Source organism: Galeopterus variegatus, unplaced genomic scaffold (genome assembly GCF_000696425.1).
Source record: "Galeopterus variegatus unplaced genomic scaffold, G_variegatus-3.0.2 Scaffold168, whole genome shotgun sequence".
Taxonomy (NCBI): domain Eukaryota; kingdom Metazoa; phylum Chordata; class Mammalia; order Dermoptera; family Cynocephalidae; genus Galeopterus; species Galeopterus variegatus.
Genome location: NW_007726279.1, coordinates 539,067 through 552,423, shown reverse-complemented (window position 1 = coordinate 552,423; position 13,357 = coordinate 539,067). Strand labels below are relative to the sequence as shown.

General features: G+C 51.2%; 1 protein-coding gene across 1 annotated transcript in view; it reads left to right on the top strand.

Moving 5' to 3' along the window:
• Positions 1-13,357, top strand: part of ITPK1 (inositol-tetrakisphosphate 1-kinase) — a 184,353-nt gene that overhangs the window by 32,831 nt on the left and 138,165 nt on the right. The window contains exon 2 of the mRNA XM_008594907.1: positions 3,352-3,376. Within this exon, the coding sequence (XP_008593129.1) occupies positions 3,352-3,376 (25 nt within the window). The remainder of the gene's footprint in view (positions 1-3,351; positions 3,377-13,357) is intronic.

Sequence of the window (13,357 nt, the reverse complement as noted above, 5' to 3'; positions counted from 1 at the left end):
CATCCTGCCCTGGGTGTTGTCCTTCAAAACAGTGATTGTCTACAGCACACAGGGAGTTGCACCTTGCCTTTTTCACGTGGGCGCGTGGAGAACTTCCTCCTTTTTTACTGCTGTGTTGTATTCCTTTGACTGTGTGTGGGGTATTAGAGGCCACTCTTGGGGGTGGGGGTCTTTTGCTATCACAGACAGTTTGGCAATTAACATCCCAGAGCCTGAAACATTTTGCCATTTGAGTATACCTATGGGGTGATGAGGTGAGATTATGGAGTTGGGATTTTTAGGAGGAACAGTTAATCACTTGGCTACTAGTTCTCTGGTTTCTCTTCCCTCTCTCATCCCCATGTTCCTCTCTCTTCCCCTTTGGTTTCATGATTCAGTTCCGTTTTTTGAGGGGGGTCAGTGGCCGGTATAGGAGTCAAACCCTCGGCATTGATGTTGTCAGCAACACGCTCTAACCGACTGAGCTGACCGGCCAGTCCTCATGTTTCAATTTCTGAACTTTCTGGTTATGGCAGGATTTCAGGAGCTTCCTATTAGGGACATCAAGGTTGTCGGTGCCTTTGTTCTGCAGAAGTTCCTGATGAAGAAACGAGCCACGACAGGTTATTTTATTTTCCTGGGAGGTCGTAGTGGTGTGTATGGGATTCCACCACTGGGGGGAGTGTGAATTTCCACCTGCTCCCCCTATTACACTGAGGTCTTAGAGATTGGAGACCACGCCTGCCTTTCCTGGTGCCTCCAGAGCCAGGTGTAGCACACCTGGTGGTTACCAAGTACCTGTGGGTGGGGAGAGCAACTCTGACTCCGAGGCCAGCTCCTGCACATCCTGAGTCTCCCCGGCCTCAACATTTCCATGTGAGTAATGGGGCAATCACCGCCCCTCCCTCTCAGGGCAGCTGAAGGCATGAGTGAGCAGCGAGGGGTGTCTAGTTTGCATGTGTGGCCTGATGAAAGGGGAGCCGAGCCCCTGTTTTCTGCAGTTTATCTGGTTCTTGGGTCTCTGAGCAACAAAGAACTGTGGTGGTTCCTAGGAGCTCAGCCCCACTTAAAATTTCAGCAGATCTTTTCTAGATTACTTTTTTTGTTGCTTTCTTATTTTATGTGTGCCATCTGTTTTCACAGTTAGAGACCTGTTTTTTTTTTTTTTTAAGGAATGGGGGAGGGAGAGCTGTCTGGGATGCTGTGAAATGTGGACTGATTGGAAGTGACTGCAGTTGGCCTCATAAAGAGATGAGAGACACACACTGGGGGATAATCTCGATGCCACCAGGATTCACTCAGAGGGAAACTGAGGCCTCAGCCCAGAGCCCAGCAGAAGCCCGCTCCACCTGGTGTGGGTCACTCATGCACCTCTCTTTCCCACTGTGGAGATGCCTCTCCCAGTGTGTGGTCCACATTCTTAGTCATTTGGGGTTTAAGATTTCCGTCCAGGGCTTACTGGTTAGCTCAGTTGGTTAGGGGATGGCCTTGTAACACCAAGATCAAAGGTTCAGTTTCCTTTACGGCCAGCCAAAAAAAAAAATTTCCACCCTGGAGCAGAGGCAGGGGAAGGAGAACACTGAAGTGAGGCTGGCGAGTCCCAGCAGCTGTGCGGCCTGGGGCAGGTTCCTGCCACTGATGCTCCCTTTAGTTTTGTCACCTCTCAAATGGGCCAGGACAATCCGGGCTCTGTGGTATCCACAGGTGCTCAGAAAGGGGGCGGGTTGTGAGCTGACAGTGGGTTGTAGCACAGGTTCCTCGTGACACTGTGGGTTCTGGTGCCCTGGGGCTATGCCATTGTGTGTCTAGCCTGTCCCTCATGAGATCATGCAAGCAGGTGGATATTGTTGCCATTCCTTCTGGAACTGCAGAGAAGCTGAGTGACAGTGAGGGACCCTGGAAGCATCAGTCATAGTGGTTCTCAAACTGGGTTCCGTGAGGCCCCGGGCTCTGTGGTGTCGGGGTTGGAGGGAAGGTCTCTGAGCACTTCTCGCAGTGGGACCTGGTCAGCTCTCATTTGCTTCTGTCTTGCTGTCTCATGTAGTGGCTCCTTTGCGTGGTGGGTCTCAGTTCCGGCTCTTAGAATGTGCGCAGGAAACATTTGTTGGATGAGCCTGCAACAGGTGTAAGAATGGGTAGGTGTCACCTCCCGCAACGGTGCTGTGTGATGTGAGATGGCTGCTCACGGTGGCCCAGAGGTTTCCTGTGGGCCTCGTGCTCTACTCCTCCCTTAGTCCTTGAGCCACACAAGGGCCTCACTGTGGCTGTTGGATCTGTGGGGCCCTCTGAGTGCCAGGACAGGACAGAGCATGGGTAGCGAGCTTAGTTTCTGCTTGTGAGTGTTTGTATGCCAGGCGGGCACCATGGCTGGGCACGGGGCACATACAGTTCTAATTTGGCACAGCCCTACTCTAAGCTCAGGCGAGTAAACCACAGACCCCTGGCCTTGCTGGTCACAGCCTTCTCTGTATAGCTACAGGCCCCGCCTTTCTTTGCAGCAGAATGTGTGCAGGCACGGCAGGCAGCTTGCTGCCTTGGTCCCTAAGGATCCTGGTGGCCCCACACCAGCTCTCCTCCCTGGGTGATGGAGATGGGTGTTCTGGAACAAATGGAGGGAGAGTGATATCCCCCAGTTCTTTGGGAATGTTATGTGCATGGGTGGGGAAGGGTGCTGTGGGTCATGGGCGGGTGGGGTGAGTCAGGGCACGTGCGTGGAGGAATGGAGGCTGTGGGATTGTGAGAGAGAGGGGGCAGGTGGAGCATACGGGGTCCAGATTGCAGGTATGGTGTGGCAAGGGCCGTGTTGGTTGGACCAGGAACCAAAGGATGAGCAGGGCATTGGTGGGGTCAGAGGTGGCCAGGGCCAGAAAAGCAGCTGCAGCAGGACTGTGAAGGGGTCCAGGGAAGACCATGGCTTCCCTGCGCATGAGAGTGACAGGCTATGGCAGACCTGGGAGTTGGACCTGATTGCAGCACACGGGAGCCATGGGAGGTGGTCGAGTTAACAGGGGTGGCAGGCTGTCAGCGGTGAATTCTTGCGTGGGGAAGGTCTTGGGGCAATCCATGCTGGAGCTCCTCCAGCACAGGCCTGGCCCCAGGGTTGGAGAGAGACGCTGGCTGTGGGGCTCCCCAGGACTCCAGTCAAGGCCCCTGGGGAACCAACCCTTTCTTTCAGCTGCAGGTGGTTTTGAGGAGTGATTAGAAGCTCACAAACCTTCCCCTTGAAAACAAGGCTGTTCTGGGACGGTGGCGTGAGAGGTGTAGCTGCTGGCTCTCCTATCAGTCCTGCCTTCAGCTGGATGTAGTGAATGTTCTGGAAAGAACACCTCCTGCCTGCCGGAGTAACCTTTGTTTTCTTTGTTTTCTCCACAGGAAGCGAGGGATAGAAGTCGTACAGGTGAGTAGGGACCGCGTCCTCGCCGTTTTTCAGGTAGGGGCCTTTTAGTGCTGGCCTTGCCCTGCTCAGGCATCTGGGCTCCTGGACCTCTCTTCACGTGCGCCTTGCTGTTAATTTCCCCTGTGGATCTGATGCGATTTCCGCTCTGGGTGCAGACTCCGGTTGGTGGGTACTTGGGCGTGGAGAGGTGCTGTGGCTTTGGTGGTGGATGGGGCTGGCTGTGGGGGAACAGAGTCAGCTCGGGAGTTGGAAGGGGCACAGCAGTGCTTGGGTTGTCGGGGGAAGGGTGATGGGCAGTAGTCACCCAGCCACACGTTCGGTTCCTCTGTCCCCTGTTTCTTCACCCCCCGGGTGGACTTGGATCACATACTTAGTGGCTGGAAAAGGAAGGAGGATGGATCGAGTGGGAAGGAAGAAGGGAGGGATGGGTAGAGGGGGAAGATGGCAGGAAGGATGGAGTGAGGGGGAAGCCTCGCCAGGGCACAGGGACGGCCGCTGGCCCTGAAACAGATGTACATGCTCTGACCACAGCCGTTTGAGGAAGCCGGGAAGTTTAATGTGCTCTGGAGGAGGCCGACGGGGTGGGAGGGGCGTGCCAGGGGAACCCTCTTGCCATCAGCATTTATCCCTGTGGTTGTGACTCATGAGGGATGGGAAGAGAGGGGCGTTTCTCTCCATGTGAACATGAAATACACTCAGACCCTTTGTGAGGGGCTGTGACGTTTGCACTAAAGGCTGTGCCCGGCACCTAATGGTACTTAGTAAGACCTGAGGGTGGCCTGGTTTTATCCTCTGTCACCCTCGCTATCCCTGTCCAGGGTGAATCTTCTTGTCCATGCAGCTGTGCTGGCATCCCTTCTCCTCGCCTTGCAGGACTCATCTGCCTGCAGCCTCAGAAAGGTAACCCAGGCTGGGGACCAGATCAGGGTAGATGAGGAGCTAGCTCTTGCAAGAATGTCTGTGGGAGGTTTCTAGAATGCCTGCTGGGAGGAGCCTCTCAGATCCCACCTTTGCTAACGTCAGCTCCAGTCCTCTCAGCAGCCACAGCGAGTGGCTTCTCCATTCCTGGCAGGGTCAGCATCTCAGGCCTACAGGGGTCGGCCCTCTGCCTCTAGGACCAGTGTGACATGGTTTGGTGGGGAGAGGCTGGCGCCTGTCTGGCAGCTCTGGTGGAGGGTTGCTGAATTCTCCCTTCTGACCTCACACCTGGCAGGTTTGGGCTGAACTTGTCACCAGGAAGCTGAGATTTGTTTTGGGGTGCGCAGGTAGTTTCTGGAAGCTTCTCATCACTTTAGATTTTACATCTAGCTTCATCTTGGCTCTGCAGAGTTGCATGATCTGTGCTGAACTTTTCTGTGGACCTCAGTTTCTCCACCTGTCGAATGGGGGAAGTTGGAGTTCAGGAATGGCTGAGGAATGTGCTTTCAGGAGCTGATTTGTATGGATTGGTTGTGGCGGCCTGGAGGATTCTGAATCTGAATGGGTGAGGGTAATCATAGTAATGCGTGCCAAGGGTCCAGGAGTGGGAAGGTGGCCCCAGTGTACCTTTCACTACAGGCTTAGTTGATCTGTCAGACCGTTCCTGCTCCAGGATGCTGTGGCTTATATTTGTCTTTTAGCACTTTCTGATGGTTAGCTTGGAAGTCCCTGGGCCCTTTGCAGATGCTGCTTTACACACCAGCAAGCCCTCGACTGATATTGTGGCTGAAGTTGGAGCTTACCGTACGAAGGAAGGTTCTGGGGCTTCCCTGTGGTTCAACACAGTCACTTATGAGGGTTCGTGAGGGAACTGCTGTTGGGAGCCACATTTGGAGGCTTGTTTTTAGAGTTCATGTGCTCATCAGCAAACACACAGCTGGAAAGGGGAGGAAAAGTGCCCTTTCCATACCTGCTTCCTGTTCACACATGGTCCCCCCCAGCCACATAAGCAGGCGTCGGTGGCTTCAGTTTACATGGCTACCAGGGAAGATTTAGACTAAAACCTTTAATCCACTTAGTCTATGGGTGGAGCAGGAGACTGGAGCCATTGTTTCAGAATGTCCTAGGCAGAAGAGGAGTTATGAAATCCTTCTAGACGTGCCTGCTGTTCATTTTGAGCAAGACTTGGGGGAGGAAGTGGTGGCTGGGGACCAAAGTGGAGCCCAACTGGACGCTTTCCACTTCGGCATCTAAAAATAAAACCACCGTGATGCCTCTCCGTTCACCTCCTCCTGGCATCCCTCAGTGTTTGGAGAACTACATTTTAAGATGCTGAGAAAGGCTCTTTGTAGAGAAATTGGAAGCCAAGCCACTTGGTTGGTTTTTCAGAATCAGCTGGGCTTCTGTGAGCCAGATCCCCCGGCTGCTGGGCCTTGGAGCTGGAGGTGGGTGGCTTGACAGCAACTGGGTTCAGGTGTTAGTGACTCAGGAAGGTGAGAATAACCTCACCACCGGTAGCACCCAGTACTCCTGGGTCAGGTCCTCTGATGGGCGTTGTCCCATTCTGTACAGCCACCCAGTGATGTTCCTTTTAGAGATGAGGAACCTGGGGCCCAGGATGTTGTGACTTCTCTGGGGGAAGTCAGCAGGTAAGTGGTAGAGTTGGGATTTGAGTGCAGGTCTGTTTGTCTCAAAAGCCCATGGCTTTTCTGCTAATGGGTCTCCTCTGCATGTTAGTAGCCTGCTCCATTTACTAAATGCTTTTTTACTAAATGCTATCATTACCTGGACTTTGGCACTATCCAAAAAAAGGATGCGGGGCCTGTGTTCAGGACCCAAGACTGTCATAGGCTGGTAAGATCTTGTATTGTTTGGGTCATGGAGGTTCGTTCTTTTCCTGCTATTTAATGGCAACAGTAACAACATGAATTTTTAATACTGGGGACTTGGGTGTGCCAGGCGTTGATGCCTTTTATTTTAAAGAAGCATTTGTATGTAACCTTCCTGAGGCAGGGCGGGAATAAATTGTGCAGATCTTCAGCTTGCTCCTGTGCTGCCCAAAGCTGATGTGCTTGGAAGGAGCTTGCCAACTCTCCTTCCCTGTAGCCCCAGCCTCCCCTTTCACAAGTCCCTCCACCCATTTCTGCAGAGGTAGTGTATGTAGTGGTAAGGAGCAGGACTGCCTGCGTTCAAGTTCCTGGCTGTGTGACCTTGGGCCAGTTGCCTAACCACTCTGTGTCAATCTGCTCATCTGTAAAATGGGTATAATTGTGGTACCTGTCCCCTGGGATCCTTGAGTTAATGCGAGTAAAGCAGTTGGCACCGGGCCTGGCCCATGGGAAGTCAGCTGTCTGCAGAACTGCACCCTCTCCCTGTCCACAGGCAGACCCGGACCCTGGCGTGGACCTCGGAGCATCCCTCTCCCAGTCTGCAGGTTGAGTGGCCAGTCATTGTCCTCCTGGGGCCCGGGAGATATTTCCAGTTCCTTGCTTACAACAAAATTGAAAGAGGACCTGATGGAGTTGTCAGCTGATAGCACATTAAAAAATTTTTTTTTGTCCTTTTTGTGACCGGCCACACCGCGCTCAGCCAGTGAGCGCACTGGCCATCCCTATATAGGATCCGAACCCACGGCGGGAGCACTCCTGCGCTCCCAGCGCTGCACTCTCCCGAGTGCGCCACAGGCTCGGCCCTAAAAATTATTTTTGATAAAAGATTACTGTAATTCTTGGCCTATAATTCTTAAGGAATATAAAGAATTTGCTATGGTTAATCTCTTTCCGTTCCATCTTTTTATTTGAATAAGTGATTTCAGCACATGTATCTATAAAAATTGAAAAATTGAGATAGAATTGGTAAACCCTGTCTTATTCTAGCAATAGGTAATATTCATTTGTGGATACATGAAAAGTTTTTTAAAAAAATTCCCATTCAGGGCCGGCCCGGTGGCGCACTGCTACAGTGCACCGCTTGGGAGCATGGTGGCGCTCCCGCCGAGGGTTCGGATCCCACATACAGACCGGTTCCCGCTCACTGGCTGAGCGAGGGGCGGGAGCAACACCGAGGGTTGCAATCCCGTGGCCGGTCCCAGTCCGGTACGGGCGCGACACTGAGGGTTGCGATCCGTTGCCGGACACGAAAAAAGACAAAAAGGAAAAAAAAAAAATTCCCATTCATCTCTTCATAGATGTTTTCCTAATAAGGTTTTATTTTTTATGCTTATTATTCATATAGCTTTGTAGTGTATTTTTTGTTGTGTTGGTCAATTGTGTACTTATAGTAATTGTAATAATAATTCAGTCCAAAAAAAAGGACATTTATATATCTTTTTTTTTTTTTGGCCCAGTAGTATAATAGAATAGTCAATAAAAACCTTTCAAACGTAAAATAAACTGTGATAATATAAATATCTCTGAGGGAAGTGGATTGGAAATTGGAGTTTGAGGAGGAAAAAGGAACATTGTTGAATTTCCAACTGTTAAAAAAGAGCTTGATTATATAATTTAAAAATGGATAATGGTAAATCTCAAATCATTATGGTATTTAGATTCTGTTGGATCCATTTAAAAGAGAAACAGTAACAGTTTTATTTTAAAATGTTAATATTTACAGTATGTTGGAAAATACATCCTCTACAAGTATTTAAACTTATGATGAGAAATTTTAGATGTCAGCTTAAAAATGTGCAAATAGATACATAGTTTTAAACATTTTATCTCAAGGGGTTTGGTTCGAAGGCCACTGCTTTAGAACATTACCCGTTTACTTCTCAGAACCAGGCTGAGGCTGGTGTCTCCTCTGGGAGAAACAGCAGTGGACCTGGCTCTAAGGCTGTCAGCAGGACCCACTGTGGCTGGGCCAGGCAGGTTCTGGGGCCTATGCCCCACACAGTCTCCCCTGAGACCCAGAACCCAAGGCCGAGGGTTCCTTGGCAGTGGACTTGTCTGTGGAGTGACTGGCCTCCCTTAACCTGGTCTGTTAGGCCAAGTGTTGATGGTAATGCTCAGGGCTGCTCATGTAGGGTAAGAAGTCACAGGTGAGCCAGGGTCCAGGAAGTTTAGGAAGAGTGGGGGTCTGTGCATAGTGGTGGGGTCTGGGCTAGAGGACAAGGGGAAGGTATAACAAGGGCTGTGGGTAGAGATGTCCCCCACCTCATGTCCTGAGGCTGCCTGTCATGATGGTGATGGTCACGGGTACCCATTTGCCCCAGTTTCAGTTATATCCAGAGGCCCCCTGACCCCACTGCTGTTGAGGTGAGGGTCCCTCATGGGCAGGGGGTGTTGACTGGGCAGACTAGGCTCTCCTTGCAGCTGTGTGCAGCCAACTTCTCCTGGGCACCTGCTGTGGACTAGGCTGCAAGTACTGGGGACTCACATGGGTCCTTTTAGCCAGGTCCCTTTAGCTGTCAGTGAAGTCTGCACTTGGCAGCCAGTGGCCAAGAGGGGTGGGGACACCAGGACAGGCGCAAACAAAGGCCCTTACCCAGACTAAGTCAGGAAGCCTCCCTGGAGGAGGAGCCTGGCTGGTGTTGATGAGCCTCATCCACCTGACAGAACCTTTCTGAGAGGCAGATTCCAAGCCTGCAGCCCCAACCAGCCTACCTGCTCCCTTCTGCTCTCAGCCCATTCTGCTTCTAAAACAACTGATGCTGAAATGACCCAGTGCTGAGCACAGCACAGTGATCACTGCTTCTTTACCTAGGGAGCCCTTGTTGGAGAAAACATCCTTTGGCCGGTAAGGTCTTCTGTGGTCTGGGGGGTGGGCCTAGGGCTCCCCCAAGGGCCAGGCGGAAGTCTGCATCATCCTTGCTGGACACCATCGCCTGGGGGCATTTTCCACTGATCTGCTCTGTGGGGAAACCTCAGGAGGAAAGGTTTCCCGCCCATGGAATCCACCACCCCTTTCTAGAGCAGCCCCAAATTTGGTAGAGGAAGACCCTGAAAGGACATGTCCTTTGTCCTTTCGTTGTCCTTCCCACCTCCAGTCCAGCATCCGTAGGAAAATATGCTCGGCGTCCTCTCCCCACCCTGGCATGCTCTTTGGGCTGCCTTTCCCCACTTATTTAAAAGAAAGGGGAGAAAGAGATAACTGTTAACATGAGAGGGCTTGAGGTTTTATTTTAAAACGCAAATGAGTGAGCCGTGAGTGTGAGAAGTACAATAGCTGATTATAGATTCACTGTCCTCCTTGCAAATTCCTTGAGAATTCATACATTACAAAACCCAATCCTGGAGCCACTGTTTCTCAAGCAGGCACGGCAGTGAATGTTTCCTCAGCTTGTGAAAGGGTGAGGGGCAGGCAGCAGGCCTTCCCGACAGTGGTCTCTCCAGAGTAGTCACTTGCTCGAGATGCTGGTGTTTGTCCCCCTTTCTGCACCAACCTATCAGGGAAGGAGATTAGGTGGCAGATGATCAAGCCACCAAGAAAAGGCAGGACTGAGAAAGAGACACTAAGACCCCGAGAGAAGGTCATGTGCCCCGGGATGAGGTAGAACTGGGTGCTGGGCCTCTGGAGGTGATGACCGCCTGGAGCTCCTGGGCAAGCCCAGTGGGCAGGGCAGGCTTGTCTGTGCTGTGGTAGGGCCTGCGAGGACTTGGGGATGGGCATGTAAAGGGGCATGGGCCGGTGATGGGAAGGCCTTGTAGGGATGGGTGTACCTCTTGACATAAAATGAACTGAGCGTTGGTGCTGGTGGGGAGGCGAGGAGGAGCACAGCCTGTACACAGACACAGAGGCTGGGGAGGGGTCTGGTGACTGCCAGTGGTTTGGAAGGGCTGGGGCCTTAGGTGTGCTGGGGTTGGCAGGAGACCAGGCTGGACAGGGCCAGACCCCTGGAAGGCTGGGCAAGCTGTTGGTGCGGTGCTGGGTCAGGGGGCACTGAAGGGCTTCTGCACAGGGAGGTGCTGCTCCAACTGGAGGTGATGTGGGGTGATCCCACTGGGAGGGCACGTAGAGGGTGAGTGGACAAAGCTGAGAGCTGGTCTTCTGGTAGGAGGCTGGGCCGTGGCCTGGCGAGGGAGGGGTGCCATCTGGCTGGAATGACCACAGTAAAGGAGGGCAGCAAGACAGATGGCAGGGCATGGTACCTAGGAGGGGGTGGGGGGGTGGTCAGTCCCTAGACTTCTCTCTTGCTTCTGGCTGGTACACCCAGATGCGGGGGTGCAGAAGGAGGAGCAGGGGAGGGAGGGAGGGTAAGAGCAGGAGCTTGTTCAGACAGGTGTGGTGAATGCAATCAGCAGAGACTGTTCAATAGCTGGCTTCCTAGTTTATTTTTATTTTTATTTTTGGTGGCTGTTTATGGCAGCTGGCTGGCATGGGATCCAAATCCTTGACCTTGGTGTTATTAGCGCCATGCTCTAACTGACTGAGCTAACCGGCCAGCCCCTGCTTTTCTAATTTGGAGCCAGAGGGAGGGTCACGCAATTGCATAGTACACATCTCTCTGAGGGCTATAGATGCTGAATTCTCCATGTCGGCATTAAAAAATGTATTTGTTATTTAGGTAATATTTTCACATGGTTCCAAAGTTGTTTTATAAGGCATGCAGATAAAGGTATCAAATGATCAATCCCCAGCAGGGTCCCCTCTTCCACCCACTTTCTCAGAGTGCCCCAGCTGGGTTGCCTTAGTGCCCTTCATGGGTTTTTTCCCAGGTAATGGGGGCACAGGTAGGACTGGACACCTGTGAGCATCCTTCCTTCCGTCTTTTTCCCCTGGCCGGTGTTCTGGAGCAAGGTGAAAGGGGCTTTGGAAATGTTAATTATCTTGGCCTTCCTGGGGGGGCCTGACATCCTTGGTGCTGGGAGAGGCCCTGGCAAACATCCCAGTTACCCCCATCATGGGCAGTGGCTTTCTGAAGACCACCCAAGCCTGACTCTGACCCCTGGGCAGACCCCAGCGCCTCCAGGGGGGCCTGCCATGGGGTTGGGAAGTTGGCTGTGCACAGAATGTTTACACGTGGCCACGTGAGGCCAGTAACAGAGATTGTTCTTGGCTGTGCCTGGCCTCCTTGTGGAGTAGAGACCTGGGTTTGAGTTTGTTAGGCTGTTTTTCTAGCTGTGTGACCTCATTTTCCTCATTCCTAAAGTGGGGATGACACTTTGTGCATAGGACTGAAGACACGTATTAGGTGCCGAAGGAGTGTTAGTTTAGTTTCCTCATCCTTTGTTGTGAGCAGTGGTGGCCCGTGATGGGGATACAGCTTCAGATGAAACTGTGCTGCTTGGAAAAATACACTGCCCCGGTGTAAAGAATGTGGTCTTTTTTTGCCCCCACCCTCTAATACCACTTTTGAGTTTCTACCTGTTGTGGATTTTAGCTTACTAATTCCTTTCTTTAAAGTTAGATTTTATGTTTTTCTAAAATTTGAAATGCAGATAATTTTCTTTTTCCTAAACATTGAAAATTAGTTTCATTCTCAGTCATTTATTTAGGATATATAGCTAACAAATAAACAAATTTATGTGTAAGCGTGATAACCACAGTGTTTCCTTTTCTTTCTTTCTTTCTTTCTTTTTTTTTTTATAATAATGACACATGGGGTGGAGGGAAGCATTATATAAATCAGGGTCTGCTCATATCCATTTTTTTCTGTAGCCATTAAAAAAAGATCACATTTTGGAAGACAATGTGGGAAAATGCTTGCGATATGCCGTTGAGTGCTGTCGACGTACACTGAGTGGTTTCGGTTTCATCAGTTTTATTTTTATTCTCAAGCTTTTTAGGCTCGCTGTTAGAAATAGAAACTGTCTCCATGTTGCAGTCTTGTGTGGCTTCAGAGGGCTGCAGTTCTCAGTTCTGGGGTGGTTCCTTCCCTGGCCTTTGACTCTCTGGGTCAATGTGAGCAAATTCTATAAATAAAAAAAAAAGTTCCCACTTCCTGTGCCAGGACAGCAGGACTGTGCCAGGGAGGCTGGGGCTCCCTCTGCTCTGGGGTGCCTGACCCCACTCTTGTAGGCAGGCAAGCTGCCAGAACCCCAGGCCTCTCCATGCACACCAGGCTGTGTTGGGACTGGATTTCCCTGGTACCTTCCACCCTTGGTGCACTGTCCTTGGAGTGTGCCAAGCAAAAGAGAAAAAACAAAGAGAGGAGATGGAAGGAGGAACATGGGGAATTAGGAGGGGGTGAAAAGGGCAATTGAAAGATGCAGAAGTACGATTCTGCTGTGAAAGTGGCGCCTTGTCCTGGAGTTGTTGGGATGAAGTTGTCCAGAACGTTGTTACTCAAAGTGTGGTCCCCAGGCAATCTTGGCACACGTTAACAATCATAGAAGCTCCAGTGCAAACGGTGGACTCCTCAGTAGTTGGTGCCTGTCTGGGCTGGGGGCTCTGCCTAGGGGCAGTGCAGATGCAGGGGCTGAGACTGAGGAGACACCAGCTCCCTGGACCACGCTCCATGCCCAGGTGGGCACGCTGCCATCACATTTGGAAGCAGGAGTGGACACATGCATTGCTCAGTTGCAAGACCATGTCACATCCTGAGTCTCTCAGTTGGATAAGGAACTGGCATCTCCCTCTTCAGCCCCTCCCCACTCTCATATTTCTATTTGTGCTTTTAGATATGCTCACATGTCACCTTGCCTGTGACACCTCCCCTGCTCCCCCAGCAGACTCCCTCTCCCCCAAGCGGAAACTGCCCTTTGATGTGTCCTCCTGAGGCCAGAACTTTCCAGGCTCCAAGGAGTGTGGGTCCTGGCCCTGGTGTGTGCTTTGTGTTGTTTTGGGATTCAGGACCGAGCTGTTCCATGCAGGATATGGCAGGCCCTGAGGGTCTGTGTTTGCTAAAAATAATGCTAGATATTCTTTTTTTTTTTTTCCAAATACTTTTTTTTTTTTTTTTAATTTTTATTTTGTCAATATACAATGTAGTTGGTTATTATGGCCCATCACTGAAACCTCCCTCCCTCCTCCCTCTCCCCCCTCCGACCCAAGAATGTCCTTTCCGTTTCCTTGTTGTAACAACTTCAAGAGATTGTAGTTGTTATATCTTCTTCTCCCCACCCCCCCCGGATTTCTTTTTTGTGTGTATGTGAGTGAATTAATTAATTTATTTTTAGCTCCCAC